Below are 25,507 nucleotides of genomic sequence, written 5' to 3'. Positions count from 1 at the left end.
TGGTCTTTTCTGCTCTTCTGCCTGTGTTGCATTCGGTTGTACCTATAATTCAAAAATATTTTAGCAGGAAGCTCTATCAAATAAAATATATGAGAGTACAACCAGGGGTGTAGTGCTGTGGGAATGGCGTTCACTTCTCTATCTAGCACCACACCACTGATTATACAACATATCAACTTTTTTTACACATTTCGTAGGAAAAGCAGCTGTTAGTTTGTTTTATAAATGGAGTAATATGGTATCTTAAATATTAACAACGTAATTACTATTAGAAAAGTAAAACCTTATTAAATAAATATGAAATTACAGGATAGACTCTATCATGATAATTTTCTTATTTGGTTATGAATATAATTATCTGTATTAAACTGAGTAACATTTGTCAAACTGAGGAAATGATACAATATATAAGGGAAACTACTTTCACATGCTAATGACTGATCAGTTTGTACCTTTCCACTGTTTTCATTTTCTTCCTGGATTTCAAAGGTCCAGATAAGTCACCAAGTTTAAGGGTGGGAGCCCAATCGGGATGTGATCGACTATACAAGTCTGCAGGTTTTCCTGATAAAGAAAATGAAACAAAACATAGTAAATAATTCAAGGTGACTAGATACATAATATATGGCATTTTTAAGATCTAGTTAGAATCGTGAATGCATATTCGAAATATCAACATAAATTTTCTGAGAAAAACAATGGTAAGAACTGTAGTTCACATGCACTTTAAGATTTAAAACAAAGCGAAACCAGCCACAAATTTCTACGTTTCTGCGTTATTCACTGTAAGAAATATCGGGTATACTACTACTAATAATAATGATAGTAATCAATACAACATTCAATGAAAGTACCTTGAATAAAGTGGTCTGAGCAGATTTTTGAATGCTTCGACGGCAGGTCCTTTCTGATGATGTTAGCCATCCATGTCCGTCGTCGCGTTTCACTTAAGGTTTTCGTTTGCTCTCTTTCAAATTTCCTGACAACAGGTAAAGTGTAAAAACCACGTTTCACGGAATCGTCTGCACGGTTTAAACAACCTTTAACCCAGCATGTATTAACCATTGTGCGATTACAAAATTTATTCAGGTGATAAACAATCACGCGAATGAAACTCATTGACCCACAAAATGGCGGATGACCTTAAGGTGTCCGTATGTTATGACGTCATATGATAACTATGTATAGGTCCAGAGACATCGTCACATGCTGTGGGCGAAAAAGCGCTAAGTCGCTGAGCTATTTCCTTCGCTGGTGTGCTCGCAATGATGGTTCAGAGAGAGAGAGAGAGAGAGAGAGAGAGAGAGATTTATATAAAATTGCTTAAGATGTTGAAATCATAGCAAACGAGGATTTTTGTCTGGTCATTTTCTTCCTTTCATGAATATATGGTTAAAATTCATTAGTGACATAAAAACATGGAATCAGTAACTCAATGTTATATGTGTATATCCATACGCTATGGGCGAATCCCAATATGCTATATCAGATGTATATTTGCCATCAATTTGATCTATAAACCAATCAGTCAATCGATTAATCCCGCATATAGACTTTATTACCTTCAAAATATGTTCGATCATTTTGAAAATGAACAACTGTTAAAATAAAATTTACTTTTTGGGTCCATATTTTAGAGATCAAAGATTATTTGATATATTTTAGTAATCAAAGATTACTTTTTACAAATCCTAGCCACAGCATTATGAAAATGGCTGGCAATGAAGAGACAAATATTAAATGCGATTGAGTTTACAATTATAGAAACTTAGTCTCACCAGCAATAAATCGAATTTTATTGGCTAAGAGTATAAAACTAGGAAAACCCCTTATTTTATATATCAAAATGCCATTTTCATATAAAATCCAGTTTTGAAACAATTAAATAATATTTTAAGTTACGAAAAAGATTGTAAATAACGAACTATTTCAGTGTATCGAACTCTTATTTCGTTTAAATGAAATAATATTTAGATATATTGAAATGATATAACATTTACCTTAAACAAAATATTATTTAACTGTTTCAAAACTTTGTATCGTCTGAGAAATAAAAATATTTGCGTGCATATCACTTAATGGTCTATGTAGTTTGAAAAACAAATCAGGAGGAAAATTTCCGTACGTGTTAGAAGAGAATTTGAGAAAGCTACTCCTTTATTTGAGGGTTGGGTACATGCGATAAAACTGCTTGACAGATTATTCCTGAATTTAATGTATTGTACAGCGGTTGATGTATACCAAGTTATAAATTACTGTCCACCTTAATGAAAAAGCCAGGGACGTAATTTCAACTTTTCATAGGGAGGAGGCAAAACTTGACGGGCTTGTTAATTTTCTTATATAGGCAACTGCAATTTTACATTTTACAGCACATGCAAACTAACTGTTGCGTTTATCTGGATTCCGTTTCCATCCGATTAACGGGACTAGTCTGCACTAATTTACACTGAGATAATTAGTTATCTATTCGAAATCAGTCATCTGAACGTTGTCAGAAGGAACTGGGAGTAACATAAAATTGGGTGTAAAAATAACTCAGAAGTGAAATGTCTATGATTATTTCAAACAATTTCTATGGGAAGATGGGTTTCTCTTTTTCAATTATATTGCAGTATGTATTTACGATTCCAAGTTTAGACACAATTCATCGTATTCCATATATAATGTCTTGCAAATCTTTTAACTTGTAAAGTCTAAAGTGCAGGTCTTTGCGTTCAAACCACAAAAAAAGCTTTAAAATGTGTGTAGGAAAATTTAATCTATAATTTAATGACAAATGTCACTTTATTTCGCAATATTCGTCATCGAAGATATGGTGTCTGCAATCTCACTTGGTTTCGTTGCTTTACGTCCTAAATAAAAAGGATCCGACAATTTTAATTTTCTGTCATTCCACCACCAAATAATTTTAAAGAAAATATTAATGTTGTGATTTGCAGAGGAAATGAAATTCATTATATCTAGTGCACACACACACACACACACACACACACACACACACACACACATATATATATATATATATATATATATATATATATATATATATATATATATATATATATATATATATATATATATATATATATAGTCTGGTTCGAAAGAAAATGCCAGGTCTACCTAACCACAAAAAAATTAAATAATCGGTATCGAATTACCCTGTGAACTATCACGGTGCAAGTAAAACACAACAAGACGATGACAAAGAGAAATTTCATGCAAAACTAAAATGATCTAGGCTTATTGCCGATATCTAATAAAACCAATGTAGTGTTTTTCATTAAAGGCGTCAGTGTGCATGGTTACATACTTGCTTGTGCATGGGTAGTTTGATAAGTCTGTGTATATCTCATTCAATATGTCAGCGTGCATGGTTACTTACTTGGTTGGGCATGGGTAGTTTGATACGTCTGTGTATTTCTCATTAAAGACGTTAGCTTGCATAGTTACGTGTTTGATTTTGCATGGGTAGTTTGATAAGTCTGTGTATTTCTCTTTATAGACGTCAGCGTGCATGGTTACGTGCTTGGTTGGGCATGGGTAGTTTGATAAGTCTGTGTATTTCTTATCATAGACGTCAGCGTGCATGGTTACGTGCTTGGTTGGGCATGGGTAGTTTGAAAAGTCTGTATATTTCTTATCATAGACGTCAGCGTGCATGGTTTCGTGCTTGGTTGGGCATGGGTAGTTTGATAAGTCTGTGTATTTCTCATTAAAGACGTCAGCGTGCATGGTTACGTGTTTGATTTTGCATGGGTAGTTTGATAAGTCTGTGTATTTCTCTTTATAGACGTCAGCGTGCATGGTTACGTTCTTGGTTGGGCATGGGTAGTTTGATAGGTCAGTGTATTTCTCATTAAAGACGTTAGCTTGCATAGTTACGTGTTTGATTTTGCATGGGTAGTTTGATAAGTCTGTGTATTTCTCTTTATAGACGTCAGCGTGCATGGTTACATGCTTGGTTGGGCATGGGTAGTTTGATAAGTCTGTGTATTTCTTATTATAGACGTCAGCGTGCATGGTTACGTGCTTGGTTGGGCATGGGTAGTTTGATAAGTCTGTGTATTTGTCATTATATACGTCAGCATGCATGGTTACGTTCTTGGTTGGGCATGGGTAGTTTGATAGGTCAGTGTATTTCTCATTAAAGACGTCAGCGTGCATGGTTACGTGCTTGGTTGGGCATGGGTAGTTTGATAAGTCTGTGTATTTCTTATTATAGACGTCAGCGTGCATGGTTACGTGCTTGGTTGGGCATGGGTAGCTTGATAAGTCTGTGTATTTGTCATTATATACGTCAGCGTGCATGGTTACGTTCTTGGTTGGACATGGGTAGTTTGATAGATCAGTGTATTTCTCATTAAAGACGTCAGCGTGCATGGTTACGTGTTTGGTTGTGCATGGTTAGTTTAATAAGTCTGTGTATTTCTCATTAAAGACATCAGCGTGCATGGTTACGTGATTGGTTGGGCATGGGTAGTTTGATAAATCTGTGTATTTCTTTTATAGACGTCAGCGTGCATGGTTACGAGCTTGGTTGATCATGGGTAGCTTGATAAGTCTGTGTATTTCTCTTTATAGACGTCAGCGTGCATGGTTACGTACTTGGTTGGGAATGGATAGTTTGATAAGTCTGTGTATTTCTTATTATAGACGTCAGAGTGCATGGTTACGTGCTTGGTTGGGCATGGGTAGTTTGATCAGTCTGTGCATTTCTCTTTATAGACGTCAGCGTACATGGTTACGTGCTTGGTTGGGCATGGGTAGTTTGATCAGTCTGTGTATTTCTCATTAAAGACGTCAGCGTGCATGGTTACGTGCTTGGTTGGGCATGGGTAGTTTGAAAAATCTGTTTATTTCTCATTAAAGACGACAGCGTGCATGGTTACGAGCTTGGTTGGGCATGCATAGTTTGATAAGTATGTGCATTTCTCATTATAGACGTCAGTGTGCATGGTTTCGTGCTTGGTTGGGCATGGGTAGTTTGATAAGTCTGTGTATTTCTCATTATAGACGTCAGCGTGCATGGTTACGTGATTGGTTGTGCATGGGTAATTGGATAAGTCTGTGTATTTCTCATTAAAGACGACAACGTGCATGGTTACGTGTTTGGTTGTGCATGAGTAGTTTGATAAGTCTGTGTATTTCTCATTATAGACGTCAGCGTGCATGGTTACGTTCTTGGTTGGGCATGGGTAGTTTGATAAGTCTGTGTATTTCTTATTATAGACGTCAGCGTGCATGGTTACGTTCTTGGTTGGGCATGGGTAGTTTGATAGGTCAGTGTATTTCTCATTAAAGACGTCAGCGTGCATGGTTACGTGCGTGGTTGGGCATGGGAAGTTTGATAAATCTGTGTATTTCTCATTAAAGACGACAGCGTGCATGGTTACGTGCTTGGTTGGGCATGGGTAGTTTGATAAGTCTGTGTATTTCTCATTAAAGACGTCAGCGTGCATGGTTACGTTCTTGGTTGGGCATGGGTAGTTTGATAGGTCAGTGTATTTCTCATTAAAGACGTTAGCTTGCATAGTTACGTGTTTGATTTTGCATGGGTAGTTTGATAAGTCTGTGTATTTCTCTTTATAGACGTCAGCGTGCATGGTTACATGCTTGGTTGGGCATGGGTAGTTTGATAAGTCTGTGTATTTCTTATTATAGACGTCAGCGTGCATGGTTACGTGCTTGGTTGGGCATGGGTAGCTTGATAAGTCTGTGTATTTGTCATTATATACGTCAGCGTGCATGGTTACGTTCTTGGTTGGGCATGGGTAGTTTGATAGGTCAGTGTATTTCTCATTAAAGACGTCAGCGTGCATGGTTACGTGCTTGGTTGGGCATGGGTAGTTTGATAAGTCTGTGTATTTCTTATTATAGACGTCAGCGTGCATGGTTACGTGCTTGGTTGGGCATGGGTAGCTTGATAAGTCTGTGTATTTGTCATTATATACGTCAGCGTGCATGGTTACGTTCTTGGTTGGACATGGGTAGTTTGATAGGTCAGTGTATTTCTCATTAAAGACGTCAGCGTGCATGGTTACGTGTTTGGTTGTGCATGGTTAGTTTAATAAGTCTGTGTATTTCTCATTAAAGACATCAGCGTGCATGGTTACGTGATTGGTTGGGCATGGGTAGTTTGATAAATCTGTGTATTTCTTTTATAGACGTCAGCGTGCATGGTTACGAGCTTGGTTGATCATGGGTAGCTTGATAAGTCTGTGTATTTCTCTTTATAGACGTCAGCGTGCATGGTTACGTACTTGGTTGGGAATGGGTAGTTTGATAAGTCTGTGTATTTCTTATTATAGACGTCAGAGTGCATGGTTACGTGCTTGGTTGGGCATGGGTAGTTTGATCAGTCTGTGCATTTCTCTTTATAGACGTCAGCGTACATGGTTACGTGCTTGGTTGGGCATGGGTAGTTTGATCAGTCTGTGTATTTCTCATTAAAGACGTCAGCGTGCATGGTTACGTGCTTGGTTGGGCATGGGTAGTTTGAAAAATCTGTTTATTTCTCATTAAAGACGACAGCGTGCATGGTTACGAGCTTGGTTGTGCATGGGTAGTTTGATAAGTCTGTGTATTTCTCATTATAGACGTCAGCGTCCATGGTTACGTGCTTGGTAGGGCATTGGTAGTTTGATAAGTCTATGTATTTCTCATTATAGACGTCAGCGTGCATGGTTACGTGCTTGGTTGGGCATGCATAGTTTGATAAGTATGTGCATTTCTCATTATAGACGTCAGTGTGCATGGTTTCGTGCTTGGTTGGGCATGGGTAGTTTGATAAGTCTGTGTATTTCTCATTATAGACGTCAGCGTGCATGGTTACGTGATTGGTTGTGCATGGGTAATTGGATAAGTCTGTGTATTTCTCATTAAAGACGACAGCGTGCATGGTTACGTGTTTGGTTGTGCATGAGTAGTTTGATAAGTCTGTGTATTTCTCATTATAGACGTCAGCGTGCATGGTTACGTTCTTGTTTGGGCATGGGTAGTTTGATAAGTCTGTGTATTTCTTATTATAGACGTCAGCGTGCATGGTTACGTTCTTGGTTGGGCATGGGTAGTTTGATAGGTCAGTGTATTTCTCATTAAAGACGTCAGCGTGCATGGTTACGTGCGTGGTTGGGCATGGGAAGTTTGATAAATCTGTGTATTTCTCATTAAAGACGACAGCGTGCATGGTTACGTGCTTGGTTGGGCATGGGTAGTTTGATAAGTCTGTGCATTTCTCATTATAGACGTCAGCGTGCATAGTTACGTGTTTGGTTGGGCATGGGTAGTTTGATAAGTCTGTGTATTTCTTATTAAAGACATCAGCGTGCATGGTTACGTGCTTGGTTGGGCATGGGTAGTTTGATCAGTCTGTGTATTTCTCATTAAAGACGTCAGCATGCATGGTTACGTGTTTGGTTGTGCATGGGAAGTTTGATAAGTATGTGTATTTCTCATCAAAGACGTCAGCGTGCATGGTTACGTGCTTGGTTGGGCATGGGTAGTTTGAAAAATCTGTTTATTTCTCATTAAAGACGACAGCGTGCATGGTTACGTGCTTGGTTGGGCATGGGTAGTTTGAAAAATCTGTTTATTTCTCATTAAAGACGACAGCGTGCATGGTTACGAGCTTGGTTGTGCATGGGTAGTTTGATAAGTCTGTGTATTTCTCATTATAGACGTCAGCGTCTATGGTTACGTGCTTGGTTGGGCATGGGTAGTTTGATAAATCTGTGTATTTCTCATTTATAGACGTCAGTGTGCATGGTTACGTGCTTGGTTGGGCATGGATAGTTTGATAAGTATGTGCATTTCTCATTATAGACGTCAGTGTGCATGGTTTCGTGCTTGGTTGGGCATGGGTAGTTTGATAAGTCTGTGTATTTCTCATTATAGACGTCAGCGTGCATGGTTACGTGTTTGGTTGTGCATGGGTAGTTTGATAAGTCTGTGTATTTCTCATTAAAGACGTCAGCGTGCATGGTTACGTGTTTGGTTGTGCATGGGTAGTTTGATAAGTCTGTGTATTTCTTAGTATAGACGTCAGCGTGCATGGTTACGTGCTTGGGTGGGCATGGGTAGTTTGATAAGTCTGTGTATTTCTCATTAAAGACGTCAACGTGCATGGTTACGTGCTTGTTTGTGCATGGGTAGTTTGATTAATCTGTGTATTTCTCATTAAAGATGTAAGGTAATCGTACTCACATGGTCGTAAGAAGTCAATATGTGTGTGCGTGTGTGAGAGAGAGAGAGAGGAGTATAGTGCCGTGTTGATCGACTTTTAGATCCTTTGAAAACATAAACTTCCTGGTGGTTCTCAAACTGTCGTTTCCATAACTATATATTTTATTGGGGAGTAGGCTGGTTTCTCAGCAATCGATTTCACTATTAAAGATACGCATTCTGTCACATCTGTACGTCATCTACAGTAAACTCTAAAACCTACGAATGGGTCAGGGCTTATCTGTTAGTTTATTTTTAACTGTTTGGCCATAAAAATAAATAAATAAATAAATACAAGTCTCCTCTTACTCGTGAACTGCACACTCAACCCTTGCAACATCGCTGACAAACCTTGAAATAAAGTTACATTGTATACTCTGGGAAGTGGTACAGATCAGTTTCTTTAGGTCGTGGGTCATTTCAAAACGAACCCACCCACAATGCCTTTCTCTCTCTCTCTCTCTCTCTCTCTCTCTCAGCAATTTTAGACTAAAATAAAATAGTGCAAAACAACTTCTGTCACAATACAATTATTTGATTAAATACATGGCAGGAATGAGATTAGCAACAATAAACAGCAGCAACCACCACCACCACCATCATCATCACAACAACAATATTAATAATAAATGAATGAGCATCTCACAAATATGTTAACGACGATGATAACAATTAGATGACGATGGTGGAAGTACTTGTATTTATAATAATGCTGAGAAGAAATGTATGACACCAACGACAAAATTAATTTAAAATGGTTCTCTACCATTATTTAATGCCCACTTCTAAATCTGACGTTCTTATAATTTATTTACTTTTATATCCTTTTAGAACATAATTATAATTATTATTTATTCTCGCTAAAATTAAGCTTCTCGCTTTAGAACCAACAACGAAATTTGTACCCCATGGCCTTGGCCTTCGATGCAGCTGAGAATACTCCTAACAGGACCACAACACTGTATACTATTATTGGTAGGAAGTATACTACCAATGGGGAAAACAGTACGCTTTGATAAATGGTTCTCCCAATTACGATCAGTTTCGATCTCTCTGTACTTGTTTTCATACAGAATGGGAAGATTTTTCTATAAAAGTTGGTGGAAAAAAGTCAGGGATTCTTTACTTGCAGTGATGGAACACAGACTGATGATGTTACAAGGTAGAACGCGGCATACGTCACAACAGATCAGTGATGTCAAAATACAGTCTCTGGGCCGCCAAACAGTCTGGTTCTTTTTCTCTTCCTTTTGTTTGGATTTCAATCGCAGCTCACAGCAATAAAGTAGCATGCAATCAACGTGGTCTTTTATTGTTGTGCATAGAAGATGCATTCTGCAAGAATATGAGCTTTGAGGAGAGTGCAAGCGTCGTGTTGTGGTTCAGTAGCAGACGACATAAATGGAATAATGCAAAAGTTTACATACAAACAGCTCTTTGCATGGAAATAGTCACAGTAGTGTATACATGTAACGATGCGAGAAAATGTTGTGTATAACAGGAAAATATAATATCCTAATGATAATCTATATTTTTAAGACTTTATGATTTGTTTGTTTTTCAAAATTATTTTAATTTGAGTCTTATAGGTGTTTTGTCAGTAAAGTAAAAAAAAATTATTGACAACACACTCTCTCCTCTGTTACTAATTCGTGGAAATGGAGCAAATGTTGTCAATAATATTCCTTTTTACTGACGGAAACGAATGCCTGTGCTATAAGTGTAGATGGATAAGATTTTTTCCTCCACCTAACCCCCACCCCGTAACCGTTTATATCGCCAGTCATGGTAATCTCATTTAAAAAGTTTCTAAAATAATTTATTTTTTCTTTTAGGGCCTAGTACTTCATATTTTTTAAAAGAAAAAAGTTGACCAAGAAGATTTTCTTCTTTACATAGATTTATTTTCATCTTCAAATATTAATAGCTCCGAGTAAAAGTTGTTATCCTTCGCTAGGCATCATATTGTAAAGTACTATCCAAATTTTTATACTGTTTCGTACAAAATGCCTTGGATGTGGGAAGTCGCGGGTTCGAACATTGTCCCTGGGACTGAGTCCATTGTGTTAAGGATTGACTCCAGGCCAATTTCGGGCTGCATGTACAAATTTGCATTTTAATTGCCAGTAAGCTTATATATAGTTACATAATGGGATTTGCATTAGTTTCCAAGTTATATTGTGGGGTCAAATCCCACAGGAGTAGGGATGATCCCTGCATGTATTAAGATGTCTTTGCACGCCAGTTATAAGTGTTTATATACATATAGGGCGGGGATCTCAAAATTGTTCAAGTTATGACACCGAGGCTACGCCCTTGGGAGCAGAGATGGATGCTGTGGGTGACAGCAACATGTATTAATTTGCCTATACAAGGCAGCTAAGTATATGCACGCTTATAATATGTAGATCTCAATGATTTCTTAGTTGTGACACACAAGTTAAGTCTCTGGGGGGAAGGGAAGAACCCTGAAGTCAAATACAGTTTCATTTATACGTTTGCCTCCGTATGCACAGTGAGTTTAATATTGTTCTAAGGAGGGGAACTACGTAATTTTCATTTTTTGAGGGTAGGGATTTATCCCGGGTCAGTGCATATGTTTCTAAATAATTAATGGGCAAGTGGTTTCTAGTGCCTGTTAAGTAAGTATTATGGCATCTCAGTAGATTTCGACAATGACACTGGGCTAAGTGTCTTTTGCGAGAGGGGTTGGGATTCACCCCTGAGTATCAACTAATCTTGTATATGCCATCGAACACGCACTGCAATTTTTACTTGTGTATAAATCAACTCGGGACTAATGTAAAATCACTCCTAACCCTTTAGGCCTACCTACTGATCGTATAACACTTCTAAATAGTGTTAGCAAAATCAACACTCTTACTACTAATAGTGTAGAAGTTCAAGGACATGATATGTACGATATGTTTATTTACCCCCTCCCCTTTCCTTAAAAAAGAAACAAATAAATAAGCAACAACAACAACAATAATTATAACATGATAATTATGAGGATGGTGTTGCTAAGGGGACGATTAAGATATTGACGTTTGGTTGTAAAAGTTAAGACAGTAGATTATTCATTAAAATCTTAAAGAAATAACGTTAAAGATATATAGATGTATGCAAGTTATTTTGCGTCAATTAATATGGTCTAAGTATATAATTATATGTTATTTTGAATTCCATAATATGGAAACATATACGAGTTATTTTTCGTTATTTTAATATAAGTATTTATGTCGGTATTTGTGTATTACGTTGTAAAGGAAATGTCCTTAAATTTGCTCTTTTCCTCCACAGCCGGCCGTACACCCGTCTATGAAGGTCTTGTTGTCACTGCAGACATGTTGATAGTCATTGAGGGCGGGCAACTCCAACTACACAGTCGCCATGATGGAAAACTCCTGGCAGCACCAGACAAACTGGAGTCCATTCCCATTGGTATGTGTCTTATTAGTAACAAGGAAGTCGCTGTGATCCTGTCCGACTCCACCATTGAAATCATGTCATTTGAATCTACACATCGCATCGCAAGTGTCAAGAGATTCCATGTAATGACAGGATTTGATTTCTGTCATTCGGTGGCAAAAGTCGAATCAACGGACAAACTCGTTGTCAGTGGTTGGAAATGGGACGACATGTTGTACTGGTGTGTTGTAAACGTTACAGATGGATGTGTTGACTCAACTCACAAGGTCTGTCAAGTGGGCTTTGATAGTTACTTGGCTGTTAAAAACGACACTGTTTATATCTCGTGTCGTGCTGATAAATCCTCTGATACTGGTGTGTATTCATATCATATTCCTAATCCCAAAAGACCGAAGTTTTTGTATCGTCATAGTGATTTGAAATCACCCAGGGGATTATGTGTGGATACGAGGGATTATATATATGTATGTAACTGGTACTCTTCCAGCATTCATCAACTGACAGAGAGAGGTGAATTAGTGACCATACATACATTGTCATCAAGTCCCCGTGAAATATTCTATGAGGAAAAAGATGGAGTTCTATACATCACACACGGCTATGGAAGTAACAAGATCACTCGATACAGACTGGAGTATCCACATCAACAAGGTATATTTCTATATTTCCTATTTTGCATCACACAACAAATAAAACTACATACGTCATTTATTTACAATTCTCAACGCCTTCAATTCATACTTGGAAAATAGATGTGAGTTTGAAATATTTCAATTATAACTGTATTATGAAGACAAACAAATTGAAAACAAAAAATTTAAAGGTTTTTAAACAAAATAGAATAATTAATTCCCGTTTTTAATTTTCCTGATTGAAATGTACTGTACATATTTATTGATCTTAAGTAAAGAATAAATATTGTTTGATGTTTTGAATTTGAATATTAGTATATTTACAACCAAGTCGATTAATTCCTAATAATAAAGTTACTTGCACTTTCGTTGTCATTACGAAACGTTTAGGCAAAAATTGAAAATCGCTATCAACTTCCACAATGGTGGCTTGATCGGTACTGGGGGGAGGGGGGTAGAACACTTTTTTTCTTCAGAAGTCGGCGCTATATTTGCCAGCGTCCTAAAATGGCAATGTACTGTAATCTGTATTTCTTGGAGTAGTTCTGTATTGATCTTGCAAGGAATATTTATCGACGAACAAGTGAAGTAAGTTGAATGATCGCTATTTAAAGGTATATGTAATCAAATCCTTAAATGTGACTCCAATTCCTTTAAATTTTTCATACAGCACTGAGCCTTATGGGAACCGTTGCGTGCCACATGTAAACAAACATCATCCGTGTCGTCTATAATTAGCATTCTCTACTTTCATTAAATTGTTATGACTGTCATGTAAAATATGCACACAGTAATTATACAAGATTACAATACACACTGAACCTGTATATCACATGGTGTCAGAACATTGAGTCAACATGTCCCAATACACAATGCAGATAAAAAAATATCACTTGCTAAAATGCTGAAAGCAGTTTCCTTGATAAGTAAATTATACATTTTACAGTGAACTATTCATCTGGTGATTGTTCGCACCAATCTATGGGCTCATAAATAGAGATTAAATGTTTCTTATTCCTGAGGGGTGTTTAAAAGTATTATCTGGATATTTTATTTACTTCTTAGATTACAGGTAAAACAATAAGTTTAGTTGAAATAATGAATAAGAGCACAGATTTATGTTCTTTGACTTACTTGCATTTTATTTATTTTACTGCCAATTTATCCTAGATAGGAAAAACGTGGGGATATATGTTTTCACTGTCTTCTTAATCATTTGAAGAACTATTGGGATATCAGACATTTAATTTAGGATACTTTAAACAGTGTTTATATTTTTGGCATATTTGCAAATTCCCAAAGTAAAGAAAATTTTGACTACATGCTATTTTTAGATTTCAATTTTTAATCAGCTTTTTGGCGTAATATCTTAAGGTTTATAAGTCAATAAAAGAAATATGAAATAATGAGGGTAACCGCACTTCTTAAAAATACATCATTCAAAATACCTTGAGCAAAGCTACATATAGTCTTTTAAGGGTACAGATAAATTTAATAAATAATCTAAAAATAAAATTAGGAAGCACATATATCTATTTGTTCAAAATACCACTTTCTGAACAAGCAGACTATGGCATTAATGGACTTCGAATCCTAATATAGCATGATTGAACAGATAGGAAATCAGGAATACAAGTCAGTAAAGCACCGTTTCAGGGAAGTGATACTTGAGTACAGCTTATTTGAGTGAAAAATCTTATTCTGGAGCCAAAGTATCCAAAACACATCACCTGTGAGCAGTGAAAAAATGTACATAAGAAACATGAGGAACAGTTTTGAACTTGTTACAGCCGGTTAAGCTAGCTATATATATGCCCAGTCAGCAGGGATCATCTCAGCACAGAACAATATTCATACACTGGTGAGGAAACAGATCAAGCTCAGAAACATTAGTCGATTAATGTGTATAAAACTAGAGGCAACATCTTTTAAAGATTTTGATTTAAATAGGACTCGAACAGAATTTAGATGGATATTAAAGTGTTAGGTATATAGTAAACTATGGCCATTTCCTCCTCTCCCTCCTTTTTGAACTACCCCCCACTAGTGGGTACACCCACCCCTATGAAATAAAATCCTGGCAGAATCTCTGAAGAGAAAGCAATGGAGTTGCAGCTGGAGAAGACGGTATAAAAGCTAAAGGGCAATGGTTAACATCTGGGTTACAATGACTTTATTTTTAAATATCATTTCCTTTTTTGGGTGCCTTTTAGGTTTACATAATAGAAGTATATCAGTTTGTATCGGATTAAAATTTCCAAGTTGTGATTTATTTAGTTGGGTCCATTTTTGAGATTATGCACCTAAATGAAAACCAACGAGCTGTACATGGTAAGTTGTACGTAGGATATATGCATGTTACAGACCTTTACTAAGATGAATAACGATGATAGCTTGAAAGCTCAGGCCAAACTCTCAAAACATTTAAGAAAGTCCATATATTTTAATCTAGTTCAGTGTCGATAATAATTGTGTATGTGTACACACACACACACACACACACACACACACACACACATATATATATATATATATATATATATATATATATATATATATATATATATATATATATCGTCCATTATATACACAGGTGTCCCAGAAGAAATTTTGAACATGGACGAGAGATCCATCCAACTTTTTGAAGAGGCTCTTAAAGATGGCAAGGAGACTGTTTATCACATAAGAGTCATGGTTGTTGGACACGTGGGTGTGGGAAAGACAACCCTCATAAAGCGACTACTTGGAGAGGAGGTTAACATTTCAGAGAGACATAGTACGGAGGGCATAGATGTGTACATCAATTGCTGTGATGCTTCTTTATCAACCCTTGAATGGACACGGCGAAAGAAAAGTATGTAGCCATACACAATCATAAAATATCAACACATTTTATACAAACATGCTGTAAGGTGAAGCATGTCAAGTTATCATGTGACATGTCAGTAAATGAAGATTCATTCTGAATAGTTATGTAGTTTCTTACACTAAATTTAATTTTATTTGGTGAGAGCCCAAGATTAGAAAAAAAAAGATTTGTGTCGCTTGTAAATAGACTGCTGAAAAACTTGTATCTTTGATGTAAAACTCCAGGTAAAAAAATTATTCTGACTGAAAACAGTTTCCCAGCGGCCCCCCCCCCCCCATTTATTAGACTTGTGACATGCGAAACATGCTGTGTTTCTCAGAACTAAAATGTAACTTTTGTTACAGGATGTTAAGTGATAGGAAGAACTGTATTGCTTGCCATGAAAAGACAGAGCCATCAGATTAGAATGATAAAGTACAGTCCTTCTGTGGATCCGTCCAAAACTGAGGTGGCCACAGGACTGAGAATCATTATTCAGAACTATATATTTTACGAATTCAGAAATGAACATGCATTCTGTAAAACAGTCTAGATGTTTAGATGCAGTATCAGAATGACAAAAAAGTTGTTTAAATGACTTCTTTCTTTGGCAGAGATGAGAAATAAAATGGCGGACAAACTGTCCACTGCTGAATTTGTTTGAGTAGTATCAGATAGCTCCACTGATAGGCTAATTGTGGTACAGTACAACCTGTCTTGAAAGATTACCTCTTCTGCTTAAAGTATTGGTCTCTCAAGACATGTGGTCTCTCATGACAGGTAATAACACTATATAATCAATAAATCCATGCATGGAGATCCTGGTCTCTCAAAACAGATGGTTACTGATAGCATAGGTCTCTCAAGGCAGGTTTTACTGCATGATTTTTCACTGTGACATAGAGTCTAGATGATATTCTGACCAAGAAGTTAGAGCTGTGTTCAGATGTTTGTGTGGTCTAGTGCAGTGGTTCCAAAGATGTGGGTTGAGGACACACCCAGGGATCACGTGGTTATTCCAAGCAGTATTTTGGTACAACTGAGAGTATGAGAGGGTCAGTGATGTTAAGAAGGGGTCCTTACACTCCTAAAGGTTGGGAACCTTTTGGTAACAGTTGCAACCTCATGGTAAATATGCCTACTTCAAAAACAGACAAACCGAGTTCGAATCCAGTACATGTATATTTGAGCATAGAGTTGTTATGCATATTAGATTTAATTATATGTGATTTAATATATATTTATTTGAATTTAATTGTTTGTCAGTTTTGAAAATTTTATTTTTCATTACATGATATTGTAATGTAAATTTATTCACTAGAGATGATACGTTTTTTTAGAAAATAGTTTGACCATGACTGTTAATTTATAAACACCAAGTGTTGATCTAAATCATGACCTTGTTTCAGAATTTTAACAACCTTCGTAAACAAGTTCTATTTTATTTTAAAATGATTGGCTGTTTCCATGGTCATGATGGGACTTTAAGATATAAACAATTTTTTGGTTTTCGTTAGGATCACGCTGGGTAAACGTGATTTGTAACAAGTGTTTGCTTCTACAAACTTCTAGAAGATGATCACGTGAACCTTGTTTATGTTTCTGAAGACCATATAGCCTCTATTTTGGAAAATTATTTTCAGTAGAAGTTGGCCGTTAAACTGTTCGTTTTATTTTTGCTGTTTGGAGTTATTTCAAATTACTTGATGTGGAGTTTTTTCAAATTACTTGGATTCAAAAGGATTAGTTCTCTTATTTTTCTGGAAATGTAATATTGTGGAACAAGAACATTTTTTTTTAAAGAATTTATTCAGCTATCAGAAACCGGAGTGATAATTCTTATTTCTACAAGGAACTTTAGACTTCAACACTACAGATTGTAGCATATGTCATCGTCTTCCATTTTTGATTCTTGGTTGAGATTCAAACGTAGAACATTTTGTTATTAGGACTGCTAAAATTTTATTCTCGGATTATTTTTGGATCATTTTTGGATTTGATTGTATAAAACCATAGGTTCATATTTTTTTCGTTTTTACATAATTTTTACAGGGAAATAAATTATTGTATTTTTAAAAGCCTGCTGATTTCACTCTTTCTTGTGTTACTGTTTATTCGAGCCTAGACAGGTGACATAAGATAATAAAATAACATTTGCTTCCTCTGAGGCAATATGTGTGTGTATTATGTCAATTTAATGTTTATCTTGCATTTGTCTGATAAATATATACACACTTATAAGAAAAGTTATGTTTTAGGCAGTGCAGATCATGAGCTTTACTCTGACAAAATCAACAGAGATGATTTGATGAAAACTGATTGGTAGTTTTGATAATGTCAATTATGAAGACTTGGATGGTTTTCATGCTAACTGGAAGTCTGAGAGAGTGACTTCTCATAAAGGTGACCCATATACTGATGTTGAAGTATATAGGGGGCGCTAACTTTGTATGTACTTTTTATAGAGTGATGTAGGTAAAGTGAAGTTGTTTGCATTTAAAACACCCACAATGGAGAGAATGTTGACATACCTCTATGCTACATTAATGTAATGTGGATGATATTTCTTTGGATATTGTACTTTTGGAAGTTGTACATGATCAAAGCACACTGCCAACTAAAATGACTGCTCCCTTGTGCTAAAAAATCAGCCTGAATTAGTCTAAAGTGCACTATCCATAGCAGCTATTAAAATAGGGAAAATGAATTTTGCCAGACTAGACAATACTAGCTTCTGAAAGTGCAATGAATGAATTACCAATTATATAAAATGTAATAAAAGTTATTGGCTCTTTTTTATACAATTTACCTCTGAAGTTCAGGAAATGAAAATGATCAAGTGGAGCTAGCACTATTTTTGAAAGGTGCACATCTGGAGTAAGGCCAAGCTATATACTCTATAACCCATATTACACCCATCAAACATACACCAAGATAAAGGGAATTAAAGGTTCTTTGAATTATACCTAAGATAAACAAGGTCTTTTTTAAATAGTCAGTATAACCATTGAGGAAATCCGGCGAAATTCTTTTTCTTTAAAATTCTAACCCTATGCAAAATGTGAAACTGTACAGCACCACCATAGCATGCTAGCAATGTATTTCTGTTGTGTGTACTGTACGTTTCCTTCTATTCGCATGAATGTATATGCTGCTTTCATCCTGTATGCACCCTTTGGCTTTTAGTCACCCTCTGTTGCATGCTAACCTGCTATGTAACATAGCTACATGGTGAGTGGTATCTTTACTAACACCATATAAGCCATTAACCAGACAACCTCAATGCAGGAGGAACTGGGGGCTCAGGTTATAAGGAGCGTGTGTGTGTGATTTATCACTTTTAGCAACGGCTCAAAATAAATGTAGCCCAAGCACATTTTGCCTCTAGACATTGGTCAATTGAAATGGTCACTGATCTCTAGCTTGTTACACACTTGTACAGTAACATTTATGAAATGTTGAATTAGAAGACTAACTGAAAATGTCTAGTTAAAGTCACCTTATCTTATAAGATTGTGAAGTTTAATTACACCATGTAAAAGGAGCTTTCAATTGATTGGTATAAAAACCAGCTTCACTTAAATGGATTTAAGCCATCTTGCCATTGTATCTATTGAGATTCTTTTATAACTTTTAAAAGAAACATAACTTTGCTTTGTCTTCCACTTTTTCTTTGTTTTGCTCAAACAGAAAAGCAGTGTTCACAGTTTCTGATGCTTATGCAGTGCCTGAAAATTTCTCTTTTGAGTCACTCGTCCCTACACTACCCAGGTCCGCATACACCAGGGACCGGTCCAACAGCCATGTCTTGCATGCAGATAGTCTGTACAGTGAATTAATATAATTAAAGTCTTATCGCTTATTTATCCATAACATTTTGAAACTTTCAAAGCACATGATCATGCCTTTCATTGGTGGAGCCTCTTTGAATCTCATTGCTGTGGTTAACATAAACGTGATGTCTAAAATTTTCAATAGTACACTTATGTAACGTAACCATTGTTGTTGTGCTAGATAGTATCACTTACTTGTTAACCTTATCCATGACCCAGTGATATGGGTTACCATGACAAATTATACCATACTGATTTGTCAGCAAGCACTGGCAGTAAGAGAGGAAACCAAGTTTAAGTTATCACAATGGAAACAATCATGAGCACCTGGTTCACCAGTTCAACCATGATTTTTTCCTCAAGGGTTTGGTTGATTGTCAGGAAAAAACAAGCACATAAATGAAATCAAATTGTGCCACATTAAAGGGGCTTCCATTCCAAAAGTATTTGGTCTGCACAACAAGAAATCTACATTTCAGTTTGATGATTACTGCTAGTATTTATTTTTTATTCCTACAGGAACAGCATCAGAAAACATTGCTACAACACTTGAGTTAGAACTAATGTTATATTTGAATTTGCATATAAAATACAGGATAATATAATTATCCTAATTAAAATAGCTTTCAAAACATTGTAAAGTAAGAGCAATAAATGAATTGCAGCCTTGTCAAGATGTGAAAATAATTTATAATCTTACTTGATGGGGTTACATTTAGGACATACTTGATGGGTGTGTGGGGAAGTTAGAGAAAGGTACACTGTAAACAATGTGATCTATATACTAAATACATACTCAGGTAATTTCTTCTTCAGATGCCATCGCACTGTTACCTTTTTGAAATAAATAACATGCATTACATAAGTACTGATGATTCCTGCTGCATTTTTTACAAATTATCTTTTAACCATTATGAGTTCTTTGTCCAGAGTGACTGATGGCATAACATATAAAAGTTGGTTAAATGATGAGTATAACTGACAGCATCACAGGTAAAAGTTGTTCAATTGACGGGTATGATTGTTCTATTGCATTTTTGATGAATGTACTCCTAGATAAAGCAAATTTGGAACAGTAAAAGTACAATTACCATAGGATTTGATAAATTAATAATGCATAAATCTATCAGTCATTGTAATATACTGGGAGGTGTAAGAAATACAACACGAAGATCATGTAGTGATGTTTTGCATTATTTCGTTCTTCTTAACAACTTTTGTAACGGCTAAAATGCTTTGAAAAATTGGATTGCATACTATACATGGGAGAATTCCCATGATTTGACTTCTTTGGGCTTTTTCACGAGTTTAATTTTCATACAGGAGTAGCCATGGCTTAGTTGGTGGATTTGTCTTGGTATTAATATCACAATACAATTTTGTTGAGGTGCATTAAAAACATGCAGGAAAATTATGGATGCAGTTTCACAGTTTGTTCAAAGATTGGAAGGCCTGGAAACAAAGGTTATACCACACCATGATATGAAAGTGCCAGGGCATGGCAGATGTCTGAATAATACTGTATCCATTACAAGTCATTTAGAACATTCTGATTCAATTTCTTTTCTTGTATCATAATAAACTCAACGTTGGCAGACTGATTTAATGATTTGTAATGACTAATTGCATAATGACATCCTCAATAATATGAAGCTGCGGAAACTGGTATCACCAATTGTGTTTTTTAAACAAAGATCAAACAATTTAGTTTTAATGCCTACTGTTCATTATAAGGATCTCTTTTTGTATCTAGCCAGATGTTCATCTGACTTGACAACTGGTATTTCATAGATATCACTGATTAAATAGAAATCTTGTTTTTGAAAGTCAAAGTAATTCAAATTACGTAATACAGAGATAGAAATATTTTGAATGCAATATATGTATAAAACTTTACATTTACTCCTTAAAACTTTAGATAGAAAGTAAAACTGGTGTTTGGTGTTTTACAGCATAGCAACACAAGTAGGTTATTTAGTGTCAAACGATTGGAGTGAATTGCCTTGTCCAAAGAGAGACATAGTAGTCATCCTAGGCTGATCCAGTGGTATGATTTGTATCCACACCAGAATGTCATCGACATTTGTCATTCCATTCTAGAAGTTATAAATTGGAAAGAAGCACATTTGTTTAGAAAGATCTGAATTTGCACCCTTGTGGTCCTAATTTTGGCATACTGTGTGTTGAGCCACCATGCATGACTCCTGCCTTCTTCATTGACCTCTAACGTTGTGGGAAAGTCCATTTGGCTGTTTTACATTCCTGACCATGCCTCCCGCCTTCATTACTCACCTCTTACATTGTGTGAAGGCTCATCTGGTCTGTTCTTTATTTAAGACTATGACGTCGGCCTTCTTTACTGACCTCTTACATTGTGGGAAGGATCATCGGGACTATTCTACATTTCTGATCATGGCTTCTGAACTCTTCAGCCACCTCTTGCGTTATGGGAAGGATCATCGGGTCTATTCTATAGGTACATTTTATCTGTCACCACACAATTTCTGAGTAAGATGGCACATTCTGATGTCAATTATATATATATATATATATATATATATATATATATATATATATATATATATATATACAGTATATATGTGTGTGTGTGAAATATTTAATTGGTATTAGTGTCATGCTTACAAAAAATCCCACACATGAAAGATCTCTTTCTGTTCTCATATATAATTTAATCACAGGCATTACTCAGGTCTTGTATCTCATCAGAAACATTAGACAGTCACTTGTATTGATTCATTTCCCTTTTCTCTTCTGAGATGATCTCAGGCATTGATTCGCACAAAATTTGTTCAACTTTGCATGCTTGAAAAGCAGTGATATATGAGGACTCCCACAAATTAGTTTCAGTACAGTTTGAATATAACTAATACAGGCAAAAATAATATTTAAATTCATTAATATGACATTTGAATTGATATAAAGCGGAATAGAACTGAGTGTGTAAGGTCAACGAAGATGACACACAATGATGTGGACAAACAAGCAAATTAAGAATGCTTCGTAAATCATGTTCCTGAGGCATTATATTAAGCTAGTATAGAGCAGAATTACCAGAGGTCAGTAGCATGGTTGGTCATGTTTGATGGATATGTGTTTCATATTTAGATATATTAGTGGATGTTAATCACACACAAATACAGGTGGTATCTTGAACATCAGATGTTTGACTCTGTGATCATAGCTTCCTTTTTTCGGTCTTTTGAAGTTGATTCTGTACCAAATTTATGAACCAATGACCTTCACGTGGCACGTGTAAATCATGGTAGCACACAGGTGTGGATACAGTAAACAACCATATGGCAATTTGTAAGAACCCAGTTTGAACTAGATGAGAAGGGTGAAAAAGAAATAATCGATGAAAGGGTACACTGGACAAAAGTTAAATGAAATTAACCCAAAGAAAGTACTTGAATCTGCATTAGAGAAAGAAACACATTATAGGGAGAGTTAAAATGAAATAGAGAAATGAGAACAGAAACAAACTAAGAAGGGACTTGCTAGCAAAATATGAGAGGATGGGAGTACAAATGCAAAAATTGTAGATGGAATTCAGAGAGATGGAGAACAGAATTCTCAGTGTAAGAAAAGAGAGTCTGAAAAGAAGTATAGTTTTGTTGGAACAATGTATACCAATCTCTAACATCAAAATCTATAATATGGACCACAGAATAAACAAACACCTGAATAATGCACTATCAAGTTGTAGAGCTACTGAAAAATAAAGTTTTAGCGGACATCACCAGAGGATATATCATCTTACATTGATGAATGCAAATATACCAGTCATTTGCAAATGCTTGTCAAGACAGAAGAAGAATGAAGCCATGTAAAACCACAAAAGACTGAAGGATTCATTGTGTATGATCGTGGAACACATCAGAAAAGCTACAGTGGACTCCCTAAAAGAGATATAAAAAAACAAGAATGTGTGAAAGATGCCTGGATTTGTTTTTATTGCAAACTGTTTATAAAATTCACTAATGACGTATGAATTTGGTTTAAAGATCATCTGTCAAAAATATTGGGTTAGACTGGGAAATTGCACACAAGATTACAATGACTCATTTAACATTATGTTTAATTTTATCTAAAATCTTAGAATGAACATGTGTCTTTCCTCCGCACATACGAATTGGCACCATTATCATGACCTTTTGATTTGGGGCCGCAACCATTGTTGTGTTTGATATTGTTTACAAAAGTTAATCAGACTATACTTTATACCTAAACTAATGAAGGTGCTTTGTTTGCCATCTAAAAATAGCATAGGGAAATTCCCAGTCTTGGTTACACTGGTTTTCTTTTCTTCATAAATAGTGACTATGTACGTACATCGTGCAAAATGTTCCCTACCACACAGCAACACTTCTGTGTATATATTCAAGGTAAGGCAAGTCTGTAAACTGATAGATGAGATCCTCAGGTAAACTTGATCAATTTAGTAGTGATTAATAAGCTTGAAATTATGCCGGGAAACTGTTCAGTGCACATAAAAACCAGCAAGTTAAGCAAAGTGCCATTTGCTTGAGGACATCTCAGAATGTTTGATAAGTACTTTTTGTTTTATAGTCGTACTTGAGGTGAATCACCGTCTGAAGAATTCATAGTACATCGTGCCATATGGTAGTTTGGCTTTGCCTCTACACATGGTGCAACTTTTTTTAATATTAACATTTTTGTATTTCTTTTAATAACGTATGAAATAGAAATATTTGGGCACTAGTTGACAACACATCATACAATGGTGTATGTATAAACCTTTTTCCTTTTGACCTTTGATGTTTAAACACCTGATACTGCTGTCCACAATTCAGCGGGTAAAGCAAAAGTGGCATCATCCTGTTTCCGAGTTTCAATGCATGGATTGTTTGGTACTGAAGGACCAACTTGCAAGCTTCAAAAAGCTTTATTAGGTTATTGGCACATGACAGACACGAGCAATCTTTTTAATATCAAATAGAGAATTATTTAACACAGGGTTGGCATAAAAAGGCATTTATTTCATATCTGTTATTCGCAAAGACAACTATGCCTACCAGTCGTGCAAGAAGACTATTCTGCTCAGCTTCAACATGACCGATTATGGACTACTGCAGTGCAGTACGGGGTTCATGCACTCAAACATTAATCATATCACATTTCAGAACTTGCAGCTTGAGTTATTCTAGTACTGGCAAAGTTACATCTGCTGTCATATTTCAGCCTTCAAAACGGCTTCATTTTGTCAAAAGAAATTTATATGATGTATGTATTTGAGTTTATAAAGACGCTAATAATTTAATATCTTTTTACCAAAATGCGTTTTAGGTGGAAAGTTTTGAGACATTTGCCCACAATTAATAATCTTCACTCTTTGTTCTGTGAATAATGTCAACTCATAGAATATTTCATGGCTTTCAGAACCTCATGTGAGACGAGTTTAAATTTAGTTGAGCTATACCGTCTGAAATTATTATTATTATTATTATTATTATTATTATTATCATAAAGTGTATACATGATTATTGGGTTGGGTCTTAGTGGTTTCTAATTTATGATTTGGAGATAGGAATCATGGGAATAAGTACAGGTCCATAACCTAGTGCTGATTGACTAAGTTAACTCCCTTACATTGATAAACTTTTTGAGTGGATGTTATAAACAGTTCATATGCTATGGCCAGAAGTAAATTCATGTGGTAACTAGAGACTTGACCATGCCATAAACATTAAGGATATGCATGTGGTATGAATTCATTTTATAAACAAATGTGCCTTTTCTTTGGAGGCTTTTTACCTGGACTGGTTCTAGTGAACTTTTTTGAACATTCAATTAACCACATTTTTCACACAGGCATACCATAATGTAGAGACAGTCTTGTGACTCTAAGATAAGAATAAGATGACATAGTGATGGTGTCAAAATTGAAGCAATTAGCAAAATAAAGAAACAAAAAATAAATATTCAATAATTCTTGTTTGCTTAAATACATGTTCCATGTCAAAAACTAATATTATGAACTGCATAGAAATACCCGACATGTACAATGTAAGTTATACCCTTACATGATGATGATGACTGTCATAGTTATAATTTATTATTAATATTAGCACACCTTCTTCCTTCTTTGATGGGATACTAATTTGATCCTCTTTCAATCACTGGCGGTTCAATGGTTAATATTTCATCCTCAAATTCTACCATTAGGTCAGCCTGGGCTGGCTACCAATGTGTGTATTTGGCACGATAATTTACTCCAATTGTCTGGGCACTAATTAACCTAGAAAAAACAAATATGTCAGTATCAACAATTCAGATAAAATTGGCATTGATGTCTAGTATGTCTAGTATCCCATTCATATAATGGATACTATGATGGTGTTATTTTGATATAAATCAGAATTAGATAGTTTTTGCAGCTAGTGACAAATGGAATTATTTATAAAGGAAAGTCCCATACACCTGCCCTAGAACATTACATTATTCGTCCCTAATGTAACTGCGGTATACCATGGTACATATCACTGTATGTACTGTGA

General features: G+C 35.7%; 1 protein-coding gene across 1 annotated transcript in view; it reads left to right on the top strand.

The window, feature by feature from the left end:
- The window catches only part of LOC149787072 (uncharacterized), a 166,171-nt gene that overhangs the window by 100,241 nt on the left and 40,423 nt on the right, over positions 1-25,507 (top strand). Inside the window, exons 4-5 of the mRNA XM_089977600.1 lie at positions 11,527-12,306; positions 14,881-15,141. Of these exons, the coding sequence (XP_089833726.1) occupies positions 11,527-12,306; positions 14,881-15,141 (1,041 nt within the window). The remainder of the gene's footprint in view (positions 1-11,526; positions 12,307-14,880; positions 15,142-25,507) is intronic.

This window comes from Sinohyriopsis cumingii, chromosome 12 (genome assembly GCF_028554795.1).
Source record: "Sinohyriopsis cumingii isolate HCF-2022 chromosome 12, ASM2855479v2, whole genome shotgun sequence".
In the NCBI taxonomy this organism is placed as follows: domain Eukaryota; kingdom Metazoa; phylum Mollusca; class Bivalvia; order Unionida; family Unionidae; genus Sinohyriopsis; species Sinohyriopsis cumingii.
This window is presented reverse-complemented; position numbering and strand designations above follow the sequence as displayed.